Source organism: Neovison vison, chromosome 6, assembly GCF_020171115.1.
Source record: "Neovison vison isolate M4711 chromosome 6, ASM_NN_V1, whole genome shotgun sequence".
In the NCBI taxonomy this organism is placed as follows: Eukaryota; Metazoa; Chordata; class Mammalia; order Carnivora; family Mustelidae; genus Neogale; species Neogale vison.
Window position 1 is genome coordinate 218276724 of NC_058096.1, and position 21676 is coordinate 218298399.

Consider the following 21676-nt stretch of genomic DNA (forward strand, 5'->3'; position numbering starts at 1 on the left):
GTTACGTACTGTCTTGATCAGCTCTGGCTGCCAAAGCAAACTACCACAGTCCAGGTGGCTCAGATGACCAACACATATATTCTCACAGTGCTGGAGGCCAGAAGTCCAGATCAAGGTGCCAACAGGGTTGGTTGCTCTGAAACCTCTCTCCTTGGCAAGCAGGTGGCTTCCACTTGCTGCCTCTTGGCATGTCATTCCTTTGCCTGCACATTCCCGGTGTCCCTCTGTGTCCTAATCTCCTTTTCTTATACCGATAGCAGCCAGACTGGACTAGGGCCCACCCCAAAAGCCTCATTTTAACCCAGTTACCTCTCTAAAGGCCCTATCTCCAAATACAGTCACCTACCGAGGTACTAGGGATTAGAACTTCTTGAATTTGTGTGTGTGTGTGTGTGTGTGTGTGTGTGTATACAGGAAGGGCAGGAGACACAATTCATCCAAAAACACATGCTCTTTATCCTTTAGTTCTCCTCGCTACAACCATGTGACTCAGCTCCATTTTACAGATGAGTAAACTCGGGCTGGGAGAGGCTGCCAAGTCATACAGCAAATACATAATAGAACCAAGAGTTCCTATGACTCAAAAAACTCACAGTCTCACTTCTCCATCAGTTAATTTCTTTAAAAAGATATGCTGATTTTTGGTGTACACCTCTTATGTTCAAGTTCATCCCCAACAAACCCTGGAATGAGGACCTTGTAGCTCTTTCAAGAATTAATTGCCCCTGCATTCGAGGTGTGTTTTTGGAGCCCTCTCAAACTCTCTTCTTGGGTCCATCTCTGGTCTGTTACACCACAGCATCCTCCCTCGCTCCTTCCAATGTCACTGCGGGGTCTGGGCTCCTCAGGTGCAATGACAACCTGATAAGAGGAAAAATAAGTTAAAGTCAGTTGGATTGACTGTGTTTTGTTGCTCAGTATCCACTCCTTGGAATAGTTCCTGAAGCATTATAGGATCAATTCAATGTACATGGAGAAAAGACAAGGATGGATGGATGGATGGATGGATGGGAGGGAAGGAGGAAGAAGTGATGAGTGGGAGGGGGGACAGAAGATGGATGGGCAGATGGAAGGAAGAAAAGATGAATGGAGGGGGGAAAGGAGGAAGAGAAAATGTCTAAATACATGGAAGGAATAGATATGAAAGAAAGGAAAGATGGATGGATGAATGGAAGAAAAGAAAGCGTAGAGGAAGGAAGCAAGGAAAGGTGGATAGATGGAAGAAGGTGGGGATAGAAGGAAGGACAGACAAAAGGATGCATAGAAAGAAGTGTGAATGGAGAAAAAGGAAGGAAGAGAAGGAATGAGGCAGGAAGGAATGATGTGTGCAAGGATGGTGGGTGGATGGAAGGATGGATGGATGGATGTCATGGATACATGGATGGATGGATGGGAGGGTGGGTTGGTGGATGGAGACATGGAGGATGGATGGATAGAAGGATGAGTGGTTGGATGGGAGGCTGGGTAGACAGATGATAGAAGAAAGGAAGAAGGGGTAGAGGGAGAGAGAAGAAAAGATGAATAGATGGAAGGAAGAAAGAATGAATGCATGGATGAATAGAAAGAAAGATGGAAGGAAAAAAGGAAGGTTAGACAGAAGGAGCTTGGAAGGAGTAGTGAACAGAAGAGAGGGAGGGAAGAGGTAAGTTTTTCTTCCAAAGGTTTGTCCTGCTTATCCATTCTAGAGCCAGGCCACTGGGCCTCTGGTCTCACTTGTATCATATGTTCATTTATTACACTTCCCCTGGGGTCTACTCAGGTCACCCCAACTATTGAACACTGAGCCAGCTGCATGTGTCTCAGCAGGAGCATGTGTCTTCACAGGGGAGGTCATGAGCAAGGACTCTGGCTTTGGAGAACCTGGTCCAGACCCAGACTCTCCCTCTCCAGTCATGTAACCCTGGGCAGAGGACCATTTCTGTACTGTGGTTCCTCCTCTGTTTAGTGTGGGTGGTTCTAGCACCCAGCTACTTACCCAGGTAAAAAGCTCCATATGTAGTGAGTGATCAGAAAGTATTTGCTTATTTGTTTTATATAATGAATATTTATATAGTGTTTACCCTATGCCCAGCACTGTGCTTAGGCACTTTACAGAATTCAACTTGTTCAAACCTCATTACAGATTTTGAATTAGGAATCATTATCTTACAGATGAGTAAATCAATGTACAGGGAGATTGGTTACATCTCCTAGTTGGATTTTTTTTTTTGCAATGCATAGAAGTTTGACATATCTGGGTGTAAGAGAGAAACAGAGAAGAAAAGAGAGACAGAGGCACAGAGAGATAAAGAGTTAGAGATGGGGGAGCAGAGAGCATATGGAGGACAATGTGTGGGGTTTTCCCCGGTTCTACATCAGTATGGTAAGTTGGAGCCTTTCCTTTCTTGGAAGAACAAAGCCTCTAGTGTTTCCACAGAGCCCCTCCACTCCTACACCTGGGTGGGAATACCATCTCCAGCCCCCAAATCCTTACACCTGTCCTTGCTTGCTGCTGGAGTTGTCCCCATTAACAAGCGACCCTCAGGTTTATGGATGGAGGACAAGAGGCCCTTGGAAGCCCCATCATGGGTGGATGTTGGGCGCCCCAACGTCCCCATAAGCCTTGGCCCTCTCTGCCCCTGTCACAGCTGGGGAGGTCAGTGAGGAGCCATTCACACTGAACTTTACCATCGACAACCTGCGCTACTCAGCGGATATGGGCCACCCCGGCTCCCTCAAGTTCAACATCACAGACAGCCTCATGCAGCACCTGGTAAGAGACCAGCTTTCCCGTGACTCCTCCTCGGGGCTGTCACTGGGTCTGACCACACTGGCCCTCTCCTTCCTCTCCAGCTTGGCCCATTGTTCCAGAGGAGCAGCTTAGGAGCCCGATATGCAGGCTGCAAAGTCACCTCACTAAGGTGAGAACCCCCCTCCCACCCACCATAACCCCCTGTGGAAGGACAGGATTTCTGACTGTGGAGGCCACTGCCAGTTGTAGCAGACTGTCTTGGAGGGTCCTTGTTGGCATCCATGTCTTCATGTTACATTATTGTTAAAATTGTAACAAAATACATATAGACATAAAATTAGCCATTTCACTATTTTCAAGCATACATTTCGGTGACATCTGTTATGGGCACGATGCTATGCACCCATCGTCCTACTCTTTCTGAAACTCTTCATCAGGCCATTACTTGCACTTTTCTGGGTTGGTGTGGGTTCTGTGGGGGTTTACAAAGTATTTCTCCAGTTGTGCTCGCTTCGGCAGCACATATACAAAGTATTTCTCCAGCTGTGTTCTCAGTCCACTGTCATCAGTGGTACAGCTCCCCTGAGGCAGGCAGTGGGCACCAGAGTGACAGCACAGGCACTGTCCCTGCACTCATCTAGTGGAGGAAGAAGAATCTAAGCAAGAGAATAAAATATCTTAAATGGTTTTAAATATAGTAAGGTGATGCAGAAATGCAGAAAGATGGAAAAGCAGCTTTACCTAGGGCACAGGATAGTTCATGGAGGTGATTTCTGAACAGTGTCCCAGGTGGAAAAGGATTTGGCCGTGAAAACTGTTCCATGTGGAGGAAGCAGCATGGGCAAAGGTCCTGAGGTAGGAAGGAGCTTAGCATATTCACAGAACAGCAAGGAGGCTGGTGTGGCTGGAACAGAGAGAGAGAGGGACAGAGAGAAAGAAGGTGTTTTCCAGACAGCAGCTGGGGAGCACCAAGGTCCACACCATGTAGAATCTTGGCAGGAATGGATTCTTTTTTAATTGTGATAAAAGACACACAACAGAAAATTTACCATCTGAATCATTTTTAAGTGTCCGGTTCAGTAGTGTTAAGTGTGTTCACATTATTGTGCCACCGGTCTCCAAAACTTGCAAAAACTGAAAGTCTGTACCCATTAAACAATGGCCCCCTGTTTCCCTCTACTCCCAGATGTTAGCCATTACTATTCTACTTTTCATCTCCATGAATCTGACCACTCTGGATATCTCACACAAGTGAAATCATATGGTATTTGCATTTTTGTGTCTGTCTTACTTCACTAAACATAAAGTCCTCGAGGTCCATCCACATTGTGGCCAGTGTCAGCATTTCCCTCACTTTTAAAGCTGAATCATATTCCATCGTATGGATATATCCTATTTTGTCCATCCATTCATAAGAACTTTGGTTTTTGCATGGAACAGGCAATGGGCAAAGTGCTGGGAGTTCAGCACAATGGTGAGCTAAATTGTCCCATTACTTGACTTCATGGAGGCCACTGTCTTGAGGGAACAGGAACAAATAATATAGGTTCACACTGGGGGCCATCAGAGGTGTGATGGGGGAAGCATGGTGTCCTGTGGCAACTAGGATCCTCTCCTGACTCTGCCTGGGAGGGATCTTGGAGAACGAGGAGGTGTCTAAGTTGACAGCTGAAGGATGACCAGGAAATTATTAGAGAGTAAGGAGAGAAGGGGAGAGACCTCCAGACAGAAGGCACTGCATGTGCAAAGATCCTGGGGTGAGAGAGTGTGGCCAGGTGGAGAAACTGTGAATGGTTCAGTAAGGCTGGAACACAGGACATGAGGTGTGCAGCGACCACAGGTGAAGAGGTACCACGTGGGCTGCACTCCCTACACATCAATCTCTCCTTGCTCAGGTCTGTGAAGAATGGTGCCAAAACAAGGGTGGACATCCTCTGCACCTACCGGCAGCCCCCCAGCAGCCCAGGTCTGCCTGCCAAGCAGGTGTTCCATGAGCTGAGCCGGCAGACCCGCGGCATTACCCGGCTGGGTCCCTATTCTCTGGACAAGGACAGCCTCTACCTCAATGGTGAGCGGTTCTCAGCAGCCCCCACCCCGCAACTGCTTCCATACCCCTGTCCCACAGGTCAGGAAACCTAGGGGAAACCTTGAGACAAATTCAGGTGTGAATCTCAACTCTACACTGACCCCTACCCTCCAACACTCACTCTGTGAGGCTGTCCCTGATCACACCTTTCTACAGATGAAGACATGGAGGCTCTGAAAAGTTAAGTAATTTGCCCAAGTGGTGCAGCTAGAGAACGACAGAGCCAGGCCTGAGCCCCAGAAGTTAGCATCCAACACTGTGCTTGACCCTATGCTTTTAACTCCTGAAAGATGATTCCAGGGGAGGTGTGGGAAAAGAATATCCACATCTGTCTTCCCTCCCAGCTTCTTACCCTAGACCAGGGATGGGCTTCTCTCCTGGGTGGGGCCCTAATGCCAGGAAATGAGGTAGGCACTCTGGACATTTGTGGGGTCCAAGGTTTGGACATGCTGGGCATCTTCCTAGAAGCCAGGAAGGGACAGTATTTAAGAAGGTGACCCCTCTCTGGGGTTCTGAGAGGCAGAGCATGGAATGTGGTGTGGTTTATTAGAATAATTCAGCTTCTCTCCTCTCTGTCCCCAGCTTGGAAATGATATTTGGCAAATCATACTTTCTTATCCCCATTGCCACATCAGGTGGACAGGGAGACATCCTGGCCCTTTATGACTCCCATTTGAGCAAAGAGGGAGATGTACAGAGAAGGAAAGCGACCTACCCATGCCACTAGTCAGTCTGGGTCTTGATGTTGTGAGTTCACATCTGTTCTCTTCACCTTGGCCCTTGCAGGGGCAAGTTTAGGATATTTCCCTCCTGTAAAATAAGCTTCATTTTGCTCACTCAGCCAGCAGTCCCCAGAATCTGCTATAAGCCAGGCCTTGTGCTTGGCACCAGGGACACAGGCCACATGGGCAACCTGTCCTAATGTGAGCTCCAAAGGGACAGAGATATTTTGTTCAGTGATATATTCTCCAAATGTAATAGAACTTGGTGCATAGTAGGTTCTCAATAAATAGTTGTTGGTTGGAGGGATAGATTGGAGGGAGGGTGGAAGGGTAGATATTGGGGCAGATATATATGTGGGGGAATAAATGTGTGAACATAAATGTGATGAGGGTCTCTTAGGGGCATGCTGGAGAGGTGGATGGGAAGGGTCATCTCTACCTGGAAGATCAGGAATACCTTAATGATGGAGATGACATTTGAGTCTGATCTTGGAAAATGCATAGATGCTTACCTGGTACACAGAGGGAAAGGCCAGCAGGAGCCCCACGTGGACAAAGGCATGGAATATCTGTGATTGTGCTGCCATCTCCCCTTACGTGTGACATTTTTGTTTCCAGGTTATAATGAACGTGGTCCAGATGAGCCTCCTACAAGTATGTATCTTTGCAACCAGTACCCATATCAGCCTCTACGGGTCTTGAGCCAAACTTTTCTCCTCACTAATAAAGGGAGCTTGCCCAATCTCAGGCTGCTTTCCTGAGTGTGGCCAGGGGTCAGTGGGAAGAAGCATGCTAAGTCATTGGTCTCTTCTGGGCCTGCAGCCATGGTATTGGCTTTCTAAACTTTCCATAGCCTTTTGGGTTGGAGGAAGAAATTTGAACAAACGTTTCCTACAGGGATGCTGGGTTGAGGTCAGTTGATGAGTCCATGCCTCCTGAAAACAAGATCTCCTACAAGGGCCACAGAAGGGACCTCAATGTCAAGATGCAACTGTAGTGGCCACTCAGTGGTTTGGCCAAATTTGCCTGTTCAGTTGTCCAATGGTCCCTTCATCTATCTTTTAATTCATCCATTCTCCCATTCTCAAGTTATCTCTTCTCTCAGACTTCTCCATTCTTCCTTCCCTCTATCCATCTTTTCTTCCTTCTTTCCCTTTGTCCATCCAAACTTTCATTCATTCTTCCTTTCTTCAATTCATCCATCCATCCTTCCTTCCCTCCCTCTCTCTCTTCTTTCATCCAGCCATCCATCAATTCATCCATCCATCCTTCTATCTCTCCTTCTTGCATCCATCCATGCTTCATTCCTTCTCTCCTTTGTCCATCCTTCCATCCATCCAACTTTCATTCTTTACTTCTTCCCATCCATCTGTCCATCCATCCAGCCTCTGCCTATTCACTTGCTTGTCTTTTCCTCCTTTTTCCCTTCCATCCATCTCTCCAACTTTTCTTCCTGTGTTTATTCTTTCTTTCTTTCTTTCTGACCCTTCGTTTGTTCATTATTCCTCTGTCCATCCAGGTATCCCCCCTGTCTGTCCACTTTCCATTCATCTCCCTGTCCTCTTGCTTAATCTCTCTCATTAGCCTACCCTTACTTTCTTGAGTTTATTTCACTCGTGGGCTCATTCACCCCTCTGCTCACACAATCCCTCCTTCCCTTACTCTCATTGATGACATACCTGTGAATGCTTGTCCTGGGGCAACCACTGCTAAAGCCCAGGCAAGCTTTGGGGAATTTCTCCCACTGTGTGGGGACTCTGTTCCTTCCTGATGACTTCCCTTTCCACAGCTCCTGAGGCAGCCACCACATTCCTGCCTCGTTCATCATCACCTACACAACCAGAAGCCACCACAGGTATCTGGAAGATCCCTTTTCCTTCCCAAGAAAAGCTCTGTTCTACCAGTCAGTTGTAAAATTCTGGTGTAGGACAGTCATGTCAATTTCAAAGATTATACTGACAATTCAGTCTAATGCATTCCCTATGGAGCCACTAGTTTTGTGAGATCAGCAGACCATTATAACAACAATGTGAGGTATTTTGGGGAAAGGCACCTAGTATAATTTTGGGGGGAAGTCTTTCTGGAGAAAGTTTCAGCCAAAATGAGAGTTTAAGAATGAGGAGGTGTCATCCAGGAAAATAAGGGATGAAGAGTTTTCCTGATATAGGAGATTTGATGAGCAAAGTCTCAGTGGCCAGAAACAGCATAGTGTATGGAGAGAATTGAGAGGGATTTGGTTTACATAAAGCATAAATCTGAACCTACAGTAGATGGATATGTGAAGCTGAAAGGATCCCAAGAACCATTTGGAAGAACCTTGAGTGCCAGGTCAAGAAGTTTGAACTTGACACTGAAGGCCAAAGGAAGCCATGGGTAGTGGTGACTATACTGAAATTTTTTACTTAAGGAATTTCTTCTAGTTTTCAGTGTAGAGAACATTCTTTAGAGAAGGCATCCAGTAAGTCTGCTGGGGTGTTGGTCCAAGTGAGAGAAGAAAAGGCTTGAGCTGGAAGAGGATAGAGAGGATGTATATGAGGACCACTCTGCAAGTGGTATTGGGGTTACTTGAAGGAGAAGGAGGAGGAACCGAGCGACATGATGGTTTTGAATTGGGTGACCAGATAGTGGGTGGTGGTGCCACTGGAAGAGAAGATGACAGAGTACAATGAATGTAGGACTCTGATGTGGTCTCAGGCCAACTCTCAGAAGTAGCCATCTCTCCCCTCTCTTCTTGTAGCTATGGGATACAACTTGAAGACCCTTACACTCAACTTCACCATCTCGCACCTCCAGTATTCAGGGGACATGAGCAATGGCTCAGCTATGTTCAACTCCACCAAGAGGACCCTACAGCGCCTGGTGAGACCGTGGTCCCAGAAGTTCCTAGTGGGATCAATTCAACCCAGCCCTTGCCCCACTTTTGCCTCTCCTGTTCATCCTCCTCCCTCTTCCTCCCCAGCTTGGATCCTTGTTCCAGAAGAGCAGTTTGGGCCCCTTCTACTCAGATTGCAGACTAATCTCCCTCAGGTAGGACTCTTTTTCTGAGCATTTGCCAGTAGTGACCATTTTGGTGACCAACCCTTCCAGTCTTCCCACTGATTTCCCATTTGTTACCCCCCTCCTTGTGATCCCCATAGTGAGGTTTCAGGACCTCCCTTTAGAGTCCCCACATCCCTCTCTCCCCAGACCTGAGAAGGATGGGCCAGCTACCCATGTTGATGCCATCTGCACCTACCGCCATGACTCCATGGGCCATCGACTTGACAGAGAGCAGCTTTACTGGGAGCTGTACCAGCTGACCCATGGTGTCACCCAGATGGGCTACTATACCCTGGTCCATGACAGCCTCTTTGTCAATGGTGAGTGATTTATAGCAATCGTTATTGGTCCCCATTCTACTTTATTTCCTCTTTAACAAGTCAGCCCAAGTTTTGATGAGGCAATACCCTCCCCAAACTCTCCATGGAAAAAGTCTCTCCTGTTATTTTAGGTAAATAGCATGAAATTCTTTGACAAATTAATATAATGGATCCTAATTTGAACCCCGAGTGTCTGACTCATGGGATCTCTCGGGACAGGAGTTCTACAGTGTGAGGCCCCTCTATGTCAGTGGTTCTAACCTAGAGACAATTCTGCCCCTCAGGAGACCCTTGGCAATGACTGGAGACATTTTGGTTGCCACAAGTGGGGAAGAGTGCTACCGGCATCTAGTGGCTAGAGCCCAAGGGTGTTGCTAATGTCCTCCAACGAACAAGAGATCCTCTCCACCAAGACTTACATAGCCCCAAATATCAGTAGTTCCGAGGATGAGAAACCCTGCTCTCCATGGTCCTATGGTTCATAGATGGGCACCAGACCAACTAATCATACTTCACCACAATTGTTTAATTATCCAACTCTATGAAATTAAGGTCTTGTAATGTGTCACTACAGCCTCAGTTCTTTAGTTAGTATATCCTCATACCCAGTGAATGAGTAAATGAGTGAACCATTGGGAGAAGAGTATCTCAGCCCCATATTTGAGGATCTAGTGAAGTTTACATTCACCCCTTCAACAAACACATTTACATTACCATTCTGTCCCAAGCCATGTGCTAGGTACAGGGATAGAACACACAAGTTCTCTCCCTGAAAAATCTCATAACCAAGAGAACTGAATATTACTTAGGGACACACCAAAAAGGCAGAGACCGTTATTAACAGGGTGCCATGGAAACACAGAGCGGGGACAATTCAGGGAAGGCTTCCTAGAAGAAGATATTATGTACCCAGTACTATACTAGGCCCTGGAACATGGCAAGAACAAGACAGAGAGATCCCTGCTCTCCTGGAGTTCCATCTCATTGGGGTTCTGAAACATGAGTAGTTTTCCAGGAAAAGCAGAGGATTGAAAAACATTCTAGAAAGTAAAAACTCGCACTGGGAGAATCCCTGTAAAATTCCAGTTTTCCCCATTGTGGGGTGACTTTCCATTTGGAGGTCCCCAGCATGTGGGCCTATGTTTGGCTGAATCTGACAGTAGGCACTATGCCTCTCTCTGTGCTAATGGCTAAGAGTCTCCTCCTCTCGTTGGCTCCAGGCTATGCACCCCAGAGTTTATCTACCCAGAGGGAGTATCAGCTAAATTTCCGCATCATCAACTGGAACCTCAGCAACCCAGACCCCACATCCTTGGAGTACACAGCCCTATGGAGGGACATCCAGGACAAGGTAGTGTCTCTCTCACCAGTCCTGTCTCTCCTTGCCCTGGGTGCCCCTGTCATTCCTCTGATTCACATATATTAAGTGATTATTTCAATTTTGCCCTTTGCCTATGTGTTTTGAGTTCTCTCAGTTTCCAAAGGTGGTGCTCTGGCTGCCTTCCCCATTTTCCAGATGGGCAAACTGAGGCTTAAAAGGGGGAGTGGTGTGCCTAAGGTCACACAGCCAGGATACAAACTCAGAGCTCCTTTGCTCCAAGGCCTGTGTTCTTTCACTGGCTGCAGTAGCCCCCTCAAGCCCCAGGAGGCCTCCATCTCACCCACTGCCCCACCCTTTATTCTAGGTCACCAAACTCTACAGAGGCAGCCAGCTACAAGACATATTCCACTCCTGCCTGGTCACCAATTTGACGTAAGTTGAGGAGGTTGGAAGTGCTGGCTGAGCTGGCAGCTTGCAGCTCTGAGCTTCCATCCTGGCACAGTCTTTGAGATGAAAGTCACTGACAAGCTCCCCATGCTCCCCCACATCCCTGTCAGCCATTTCTACCATCTCCTTCCATAGGACTTTGGGGAGGGGTAAGGGAAGGATTAACTCACGGGGCCACCAACACTAGCATCCACCACCTTCTCCTCTTTGAGATGCTTTCAACAAAGATAAGCCCAATAATAACATTTCCTGTGGCCCTACCCCTGCTGAGCACTTTCATGCATGGTCATCTCATGGGATTCTCATGCAGCCCCTGTGAGATGGATACTATTGTGACCATCCCCATTGTTCAGATGGGGAAGCTGAGGCTTGGAGAAGAAAAGTAAACAGCTCAAGAATTGCCCAAATTTGGTTGGAACCCAGGTCTGTGAAGAATGAGTGGAAGAACTGAGACACTGGGGAACAGGAGGATCATGGGACACAGTGCCAACTTTGAGTGTTTCCAGACTTCAGTTCTTTTGTCTTTAAGATGGGGATAATTATAATGATAACTTCCACCAGAGTGATGGTGAGGGAATGTTTAAGTCACTTCCTAGAGGTGCTCCATAGATGTTCATTATTTTTATAGTTATTTGTTCTATTCCCAACTTGTGGAAACCTTGTGTTTTTCGTCAGGGTGTCTTCTCTAGCTTGGGAGATAATCTCTCACCTCTTGCCTTTAGGTCTTTGGGCCTATTAAACAAGAACTCAGGAGACACTGCTGGTGTTGAGTGATAGCTGAATTCCGTGGTCTCTGTCTCTAGGTTGGGCTCCATGTTGGTCACCGTCCAGGTACTGTTCTCTTCCAATGTGGACCCCAGCGTGGTGAAGAAAGTCTTTCTGGACAAGACCCTGAACGTCTCATCCCACTGGCTAGGGGCCACCTATCAGCTAACGGACCTTCATGTGACAGGTGCAAGATTGGGGGTTGATTTCATGGCTTGAAGAGATGGGGTTATGAGGAAGGAAGGACGGGGCTTCTCAGGAGCAGTAGAATGGATGGAGGCTCTGGAGGGGAAAGGGGGACTTTCTGGAGGCCCATGTTGATGACCCATGACATTGGATCATCCAGCAGAAAGTAGGAAGAAAACGTGCAGCAATTGCACCCAAGGAAATGATTATTTTTACTCATAAATCTTTCCAACCCAAAATGTGGAGTATCCTGAGTTGCTTTCTTAGGCCCTCTGGCTATGACTCATACACTGATTGATTGAAGGACACATTCATTCATTCAACAAGTATGTCATGAAAGTAAATAGGCATCGATGATGCACTGTGGAAACTGCTAGAGAGAATTTCAAGAACCTGAGGGAACCCCAAGGAGGAACACACAGCCCATCTTGAAAGTTTTCTGGAGGAAGTAATGAACAAACTGAGATGTGATGGTGAACATGACCTAGCCAATGGGAAGAGTTAGGGAGTCGAGTTACATGTGTTTATATCCTAGAAGACAGAACATTTGGGGAGGCTCTAAGGAGTTTGGTGTGGCTGGAGCAAACACTTTGACATGGGAGAAGTGGCGGGTAAAGCTATAGAAGCAGGCAGGGACTTTCTTGCGCACTGGAATGGTTTGCAGAGGAATATAACAGAATTCTGCTTTAGAAAGCTCATCCTCTAGGTGTCGTATAGAGAGTGGATTGGAAAGGGGAGAAGACCAGAGGCAGCGAGACACATTAGGAACTTAGGTCAACAAAGGTGTATGACAGATGTCCCCTAGGGTGATCAGCACCTGCACTTGCCTTCTGTGCCCCAGAAGGGCCCAATCTCCTCATCCCCACATACTAGTGAGCTCTCATAATACTTGGGGGAGAGTTGGTAGATAGAGAGATCAATGGATACAAAGTGGCTGGGTGGAGGCCTTATGTAACATGTCTTTAAAAAAATCCAGCTCAGGGACGCCTGAGTGGCTCAGTGGGTTAAGCCGCTGCCTTCAGCTCAGGTCATGATCCCAGGGTTCTGGGATCAAGTCCCACATCGGGCTCCTTGCTCGGCAGGGAGCCTGCCTCTCCCTCTGCCTCTGCCTGCCTCTCTGTCTGCTTGTGCTCACTTGCTCTCTCTCCCTCTGTCTCTGACAAATAAATAAATAAAATCTTAAAAAAAAAAAAAATCCAGCTCAGGTCACATTGCCAGGAATAAGTAGACTAGCTGGAATGACTTTTTTGCTAAAATCTTCTCCTGATTGGGACTATTATACCTTCTTTTTATTACAGAAGTGGAGCCACCAGCTCATCTTCCAACAGACATACCAACAAGCAGTCCCAGCCCTGACCACTTCCAGCTGAATTTCACTGTCACCAACCTACTCTATTCCCAGGACATAGCCCAGCCAGGCACCACCAAACACCAGCAGAACAAGAGAAGTATTGAGAATGCGGTGAGAATCCACTCCATTCCCATGTAGAGACAGACCTATGGACACTGGGTAGTCAGAGGGTGATTTTCCATAATAATTTCATAACAATTCATGAAGAGAGGTTCTTATGCCCATTTGCAAATTAAGAAACAGATTAAGATTTAAATTAACAGATTAACAGATTAAAATTAACAGATTAACATATTAACAGATTAAAATTAAGGCCCAGAGAGTTTCAGTAGCTAGTCCAGGGTCCTGTAGCTAAGGCATACTCTGGAATGGGATGTCCTTTGGTACACTTATCTGGGCTAGTGTTTGTTGAGATAAGAAAAAATAGATGGGAAAGAATAGAAGGGGAGTATGCTCAGTGGCTAAAAATTCTGCTGCCACTTGGCCTGGGATGGTGATCAAAGGAACATTGCCCTATCTTTCAGCTCAACCAGGTCTTCCGAAACAGCAGCATCAAGAGTTTTTTCTCTGGCTGTCAAGTTTTAGCATTCAGGTGAGTTCCACCTCAAGATCTAATCACTCTGGAGACTCCTGATGTCCTTTAAGTAAAAGTGTCCCTCATTGTCATGGTCCCAGTTCTAGCTCTTATGGAAGATAGCCCTGGGAGTATTGAACTGTTACCTAAAAACCAACTTATTCCTAAACCAGTGAACCCAACTGGCTCAGAAATTCAAGAAAGCCAGAGTAGACTTCAGTAGACCTGGAGGCACCTGATATTGGGGCCATGGGATGTGGAGTAGAGCATCCATGCCTTAAGAAATTAGCCATTGAAGTCAGGATCCATAGAAGATGGGGGTGGCTAGAACCAGATGACTTAGAATCCAGCAGTCAGATTATACTGCTCAGTAGTGTAGCCACTAGTCAAAAGAGCCAATCCAAACTTCTCATATATCTACTGAGATAGGATCACATAGAAAATAGACCCCTTCAAAGAACACAATTTAGTGCTTTATTTGTAGAGTAGTACAATCATCCCACTATCTAATGGTGGAATTTTTTAAAATTATGTTCAGTTAGCCACCGACTAGTACATCATTAGTTTTTGATGTAGATGTGATATAGGGTGTGGAATGTTCTTTAAAAAAAATCCTGTGCCCATTAGCAGTTGATTCCTACTCTTCCTTAATCCACATCCCCTAGCAAACAATAATCTACTTTCTGTCTGTCTGGATTTGCCTATTCTGAACATCCCATATTAATGAATTCAAATACTATGGGGCCTTTTGTGACCAACTTCTTTCCCTGAGCATAATGTTTTCAAGACCATCCATGTTGTAACACGTATAAGTACTTCATTCCTTTTTTTATGACGAAATAATATCTGTTGTATAGCTCTACTACTTTAAAAAAACTTTTATTTAAATTCAATTTAATTCTACTCTCTGTTCAATCAGTTTGACTCTTTTAGATTCCTCATATAAACATACACTGTATTTATTATTAGTTTAAGAGGTAGAATTTAGTGATTCATGAGTTGCACATAACACCCAATGCTCATTGCATCACATGCCTTCCTTCATGCCCATCCCGCAATTACCCCATCCCCTGCCCCAGCAACCCTCAGTTTGTCTCCTGGAGTTAAGGGTCTCTTACAGAGGCAAACCGTAAGAAGGTAAACCACTTTCCATTTATCCATTCATTCACTGATGAGCCTTGGGTTATCTCCACTTTTTTGTCTATTATGAATAATGTTGCTATGATCATTTCTGTGTAAGTTTTTGTATCAGCTTGTGTTTTCAGTTCTCTTGGGCATGTACATAGGACTGGTATTGTATGGTCATATGGTAATTCCAGGCTAACTTTTTGAGGAACTACTGAACTGTTTGCCACAGAGGTTCTACCATTTCCCACTCCCATAAGCAATGTATGAGTTCCAAACTATCCAGATCCTCACCAACAATTGTTATTATCCCTTTTTTTACTATAGTCATCCCAGTGGATGTGAAATGGTATCTCACTGATGTTCCAATTTGCATTTTCCTAACAATTAGTGATGTTGAACTTTTTAAAATTTTTTTTATTTCTTTTCAGTGTACCAGAATTCATTGTTTATGCATCACACACAGTGCTCCATGCAATACCTGCCCTCCATAATACCTACCGCCAGGCTCACCCAATCTCCCATCCCCCACCCCTTCAAAACCCTCAGATTGTTTTTCAGAGTCCATAGTCTCTCATGGTTCATCTCCCCTTCCAATTTCCCCCAACTCCCTTCTCCTCTCCATCTCCCCATATCCTCCGTGTTATTTCCTATGCTCCACAAATAAGTGAAACCATATGATAATTGACTCTCTCTGCTTGACTTATTTCACTCAGCATAATCTCCTCCAGTCCCATCCATGTTGCTACAAAAGTTGGGTATTCATCCTTTCTGATGGAGGCATAATACTCCATAGTGTATATGGACCACATCTTCCTTATCCATTCGTCCGCTGAAGGGCATCTTGGTTCTTTCCACAGTTTGGCGACCGTGGCCATTGCTGTTATAAACATTGGGGTACAGATGGCCCTTCTTTTCACTACATCTGTATTTTGAGGGTAAATACCCAGTAGTGCAATTGCAGGGTCATAGGGAAGCTCTATTTTTAATTTCTTGAGGAATCTCCACACTGTTCTCCAAAGAGGCTGCACCAACTTGCATTCCCACCAACAGTGTAAGAGGGTCCCCCTTTCTCCACATCCTCTCCAACACACATTGTTTACTGTCTTGTTAATTTTGGCCATAAATCAAAACCACATTGAGATACCACCTTACACCAGTTAGAATGGCCAAAATTAACAAGACAGTAAACATTTTTTTTAGTACTGATTGGTTATTTCCTATCTTCTTTGCAGAAATTTCTATTTAAGTCCTTTTCCCAGTTTCACACTGATTTTTTTTTTATTGTTGAGTTATCACCATTTTTGTGTATCCTGGATACTAGATCCTTGTCAGTTATATGATTTGCAAATATGTTCTCTATTTGTCACGCTGCCTTTTCACCTTCTAGGTACTACCCTTTGAAACACATCTTTAATTTTCATTTCATCTTTAATTTTGATGACTCTCAATTTATCAATTTTTTCTTTGGTTGTTTGTGATTTTAGTCCCAAATCAAAGAAACCATTGCCTAATCCAAATTGACAAAGATTTACACCCAGCATTTTTTTCCTAAGAGTTTTATAATTTTATCTCTTATATTTAGACATTTGATTTATTTTGCTAATTTTTGTTTCTGTTGTGAGGTTCGAGTCCAACTTCATTCTTTAGTTTGTGGATATCTAATTGTATCAGTACCGATTTGTTAACTAGGCTATTCTTTCCCTGTTATCTCTGCACCCTTGTTGAAAATCAGTTGTCCATGATTGCATGAGTTTGTTTATTTATGGATTTTCAAGGGTAGTTTTTAATGGCTCATCAGTTGCATATAACACCCAGTGCTCATTACATCAAGTGTCCTCCTTTTTTTTTTTTAAAGATTTTATTTATTTATTTGACAGAGAGAGATTACAAGTAGGCAGAGAGGCAGGCAGAGAGAGAGAGGAGGAAGCAGGCTCCCTGCTGAGCAGAGAGCCCGATATGGGACTCGATCCCAGGACCCCGAGATCATGACCCGAGCCGAAGGCAGCGGCTCAACCCAATGCCCATCATCCATTTACCTGATCCCCCCCGACCCACTTCCCCTTATTTTTTATTTTTTTGGAAGGATACACTTTCAGAGTTCTCGGCCATTTTTTCTGACATCCATTTTTTTCTTAACTAACCGATCCTCAGATTGTTACAAGCCTTTGGTTAATTTCTAGACTTCTGAAAAAGTTGATTTTGACCATTCTTGCCAGTGTTCTCAATGATTTTATGGATTTTTGGAAGTCCTTACAGCAAACATTTATTTTTTTTTAAATATTTTATTTGTTTATTTGACAGACAGAGATCACAAGTAGACAGAGAGAGAGAGAGGGAAGCAGGCTCCCTGCTGAGCAGAGAGCCCGATGCGGGACTCGATCCCAGGACCCTGAGATCATGACCTGAGCCGAAGGCAGCGGCTTAACCCACTGAGCCACCCAGGCGCCCTACAGCAAACATTTCAAAAATGTTCTCCCCTTGGCTTTTTATTTATAACCTAATTAAATTAACCAAAATAAGACATTCATTTCTTCACCCACACTAGCATATTTTAAGTGCTGAACAACAAAATGGGGCTAATAATGACTGTATTTTGACATTGCAGATACTAATGTTTGTATCATTGCAGAAGGTTCTTTTGGATAGGACCTAGAAGCAGGAACCTGAAGCAAGGTAGAATTCAAGGTAGTCTTGTTCATCCCTTTTGCCCTTCCAGGTCTGTCCCACACAGCAGCCACACTGGGGTGGATTCGCTGTGTAACTTTTCACCATTGGCTCGGAAACTGAACAGAGTTGCCATTTATTTGGAATTCCTGAGGCTGACCAATAATGGCACCCAGCTGCAGAACTTTACCCTGGACAGAAACAGTGTCCTTGTGGATGGTAAGGCTTCTTGGTCATTGGGGCAGGAGTTTAGGGGTCCAACCTCCACATGTGGGGTCTTTCCTGGGAATCTAGAGACCTGGGGTTGAGTCAGTGTTAAACATTTTTAGGCTTATGGGATATGGCATATTCCCCTGGGCTTTATCCACCATTGAGGGAGAGGAAGGGATACCCAGTGGGATATTGGAGACACTTGCCTTCTCAGAGATAGCTCTGTGACCTCAGGCAGGTCACTTCCCCTCTCTGTAATTCTGTTTCTCATCCCTGTACTAAAAGTCACTTGCCCAGTGGTCAGTGAGGGATTCTAGCTCTGAGTTGTGCTGTATAAAAAGAGAACCTATGTAAGAATGGACCTGACTTGGCCCACAGGTTGTACTTTGCCAAGTTCTGCTCTGGATCCGCACCATGCAGTAGAACTTTCTGCAATAATGGAATGTTCTCTATCTGTGCTGTCCAGCACAATGGCTGCATGTGACTATTGTATACTTAAAATCTGGCTATTGTGGCTGGCTTTTATAGTTACTGATTTTTAATGTTACCAAGGAACCAGAGTTTTTAGTTTGAGTTGATTAAAATTATTTTTAATTTAAGAAGCTACTTGTAGCTGCTCTGTATTGGACAGCACATCTATAAGAAGTTGGCTGGGGAGGAGCCATCCAGTAGGGTGACCTGAAACTCTCTCCCATGCCCAGTGGGTGCTATGTGTCCCTACTTTTGTGGGGTTTATGCTGCAGTTACAATGACAAAAATAGACAATTGGAAAGTATTATTTGGTGTGAAATAATTCATACTTGGAAGTGGTCATCACAGAAGCTTTCCTGGAAAGAAGTTACATTGTAGGTGAATCCTGGAAAATGAGTATAAAACAACTTAGTAAAGGAGAGGGGTGAATGTGTTTCTGGGCAGGGAAGAGAGCATTTGAGTGGGAATTTACAAATTTAGAGACATCTCTTGGTCTTGCCAGCTATGATAACCCATTCTCCCCAAAACCATCATAAGATGGCACAGCCCAATTTCAGCCCTCCTTGCCCAGAGGTATGAATTTGATTAATTTATTACACTCCTTGGATTATGTAGCAAAGTGTCCTCATTTTTTAGAGAAAAATGGGTGAACATTATGATTTCTAATTCAATATTTCAGGGAAAATACGAATGAAGCAAGGGTGGCAAGTGCTAACAATTTATACATTGGATGAAATATTGTTTTAACTGGGTGAAATATGCATTGTTAAATCTAGATGATGCATGTTTACGATATTCTATTTTTCTGTATATTTGAAAAGTCTTATTTAAGAAGCATAAAAACAAAATTTAAAAAGCACAAAACACGCTCACATGCATTCTCCATTTCATTCATTTCCAGGGTATTCTCCCAACAGAAATGATGTCTTGACTGAGAATTCTGGTAAGTCTCAAAGAAGTCCCAGCCCAGGATGGGGAAGAAATGTCTTGATGCTATACTTAACGAAAACCATGTGCCCAGAGTCTTGATAATGGTGAAAGCTGGACAACCCATGTCAGGGATTGTTAGGCACAGTTCAGGGAAAGCAGGAGCTTCTAGGGGAATGACAGGAGGTGACTCACACCAGCACTTGTCTCCCCAGACCTCCCCTACTGGGCCATCATCCTTATCTGCTTGGCAGGACTCCTGGTACTCATCACATGCCTGATCTGCTGCTTCCTGGTAAGTAAGGAGGGTTGCTTGTCTTTTTACTATTAGGTTGTAAGAGTTCTTTATGCTTTATAGATATATGTCCTTTGCTGGGAATATGTTTTGTGAATATCTCTCATAGTCTGTGTGTGTTTTGCTTTTTCCTTTTTTAAAGAATTTTTTAAAGATTTATTTATTGGAGAGAGAGGGAATGAGCAGAGGGGCAGAGGGAGACAGAGAGAGAGAGACTCCTCAAGCAGACTCCCCAAAGAGTGTGGAGCCTGACAGGGGGCTCCATCCCAGGACCCTGAGATCATGACCTGAGCTGGAGTCAAGAGTCGGCCTCTTAACTGACTGAGTCACCCAGTGCCCCTTGCTTTGTCCTTCTCTTGAACAACATAAGTCTCAAGGAAACATAAGTGAAAGTCATAATGAGATACTATGACACATGAGGACGGCTAAAATTGAAAAGATTGACTCTCACAAGTGGTGAAAAAGATTAGGAACTACTAGAACTCTCAGAGAATGCTGGTAAGAAATAGCTTGGATGCATTTTTATTATTTTTTTTATTTTCAGCATAACAGTATTCATTATTTTTGCACCACACCCAGTGCATTTTTAAAGGTTGCATATACCTACCCAGCCATTCCACTCTTAAGAATTCATGCAAGAGAAGTAACATTAAATTAAATTAAATAGTTAAATTAAATAAAATTAGAATAGACTAGAATCTATACAAAGACTTGTACACAAATGTTAATAATAACTTTATTTTACCAGCCAAAAACTGGAAACAATCCAGAGGTCCATCAACAGATGAATGAATCAACAAAGCCTGGTCTAGCTCCACAGTGGAATACTAATTCAGGAATAAAAAGAAATGAATGACAAATACATGCACTGACATGCATAAATCTCAAAATAATAATGTGGAGTGAAAGAAGCTAGATAACAATGAGTACATAGTGTATGATCCTGTTTATAAACAAATTACAGAAGACAAGCTAATCTACAGGGATATCAATCAGATTAGTGGTTCCCTGGGAACGAGAATGTTTTTGCAAATGGCAGGGAAGGAGGAATTACAAAGGAGCAAGAGGACACTTTGGGGGATGACGAGCTTTCCTTGTCTTGACTGTGGTGATGGTTCACAAAGTTATATTCAAAACTTGTCAAATCATTTGCTTTACATGCATACAGCTCACTGTACACCAGTTAAACCTCGGTTAAGTAGAGGGTGCCTGTGTGGAGGGAGGGAAGGAGAGGATATGAAGGGGTATCAGAGAAAAGGGTAGAAAAACAGAGTTGAAGGGAAGAGAGAAGAGAAAGAGATAAAAGGACGAGGCATGCCTGAGAGAAAATGAAGTAGAAAAAGGTTGAGACACACACAGAAGGCACCAGGCATCTGTGGCTTTGGCCACCCTCATCCCTGAGGTCCCAGGCCATTCTTACACCCTCCTCTTGCCCTCACAGGTCACCGTCTGCCGGCGGAAGAAGGAGGGAGGCTACCAGGTTCAGCAGCACAGCCTGGGCTATTACCTGCCTCACCTGGACCTGAGGAAGTTGCAGTGAAAGCTCTGCCTGGGAGCTCCCAACAGGAATAACCTCATTGGGATAGGAATAAACCACATTGGTTGGACACAGTCTCTGGGCCCTTCTTGACTTGGCCTCTGACTGGTTCACAGGGGACCAAGATGAAAGGTTTTCCCCTTCACTGACCCCTGAAGGGCAGCTGCAGTTCTGTCTTTTGGTTTCACACCATTTCCTCCCTCAGAGGCATCAGAACTGGCAAGAGACCCAGACATTGTCATCATGTAAAATCAACATTCCACCTCAATCCAAAGTTTCTCTTCCTAGAAACCTTGGAGCATGCCTCCCCTTGGCTCTGTGCCAACCACCACACCCATCTCCATTCCTCCATATTTCCCCACTCCCAATGTTCTCCTGACACTGTCTCATTCTCGGAAGCTCGGGTTCACCAGGACTTCCAGACCAGTCTGCCTCAGGGGCTCCTCTCCCCTCATGAGTCCTCCAAAATGGGAAATGGTCCAAGAAGGAATGAGTGAGTCAGGAATGACTGTGCAATCAACATTGGGACTTGGAGCCGAAATGACCAGGTATCTGGGAAGCCTCAGTCCCAGAGAAATCTCAAGGCTCGAGAGACATGGTTTCTGCTTTGGATATAAAGTTAAATAACACTCAGTGGGAAAGAAAAAAATCTGAGGAAAAAGCTAGACAGTCTTTCTTTATCTTTCTCTGTGCTGACTCCAACTAGATAGAGCAGGGTTGCCCCCAGCAAGCAGCCCCAGATGAGCAAGGCGTGAGGCAAGCTGTGATGTCTGTCCTGCTTTGGATTTGCGGGACTAATTGGCATGATCTCTACACCTTTTGCAGACAACCACAGCTGAAGACACCCAAGGGCAGAGAAGTTGCGGCAATGCCACCCTTTCAAACTTAATTGGTGTGAGAGT

At 44.8% G+C, this 21676-nt stretch overlaps 1 protein-coding gene across 1 annotated transcript in view; it reads left to right on the forward strand.

Annotated features, from left to right (window-relative positions):
• Positions 1-20894, forward strand: part of MUC16 (mucin 16, cell surface associated) — a 67290-nt gene extending 46396 nt beyond the window's left edge. The window contains exons 40-56 of the mRNA XM_044254303.1: positions 2628-2752; positions 2833-2900; positions 4627-4799; positions 6158-6193; positions 7329-7394; positions 8277-8398; positions 8499-8566; positions 8726-8898; positions 10119-10249; positions 10584-10651; positions 11470-11618; positions 12916-13079; positions 13493-13560; positions 17387-17553; positions 18917-18958; positions 19158-19237; positions 20679-20894. Coding sequence (XP_044110238.1) covers positions 2628-2752; positions 2833-2900; positions 4627-4799; positions 6158-6193; positions 7329-7394; positions 8277-8398; positions 8499-8566; positions 8726-8898; positions 10119-10249; positions 10584-10651; positions 11470-11618; positions 12916-13079; positions 13493-13560; positions 17387-17553; positions 18917-18958; positions 19158-19237; positions 20679-20777 — 1799 coding nt within the window. The 3' untranslated portion in view covers positions 20778-20894. The remainder of the gene's footprint in view (positions 1-2627; positions 2753-2832; positions 2901-4626; positions 4800-6157; positions 6194-7328; positions 7395-8276; positions 8399-8498; positions 8567-8725; positions 8899-10118; positions 10250-10583; positions 10652-11469; positions 11619-12915; positions 13080-13492; positions 13561-17386; positions 17554-18916; positions 18959-19157; positions 19238-20678) is intronic.
• Positions 20895-21676: the final 782 nt, after the last annotated feature.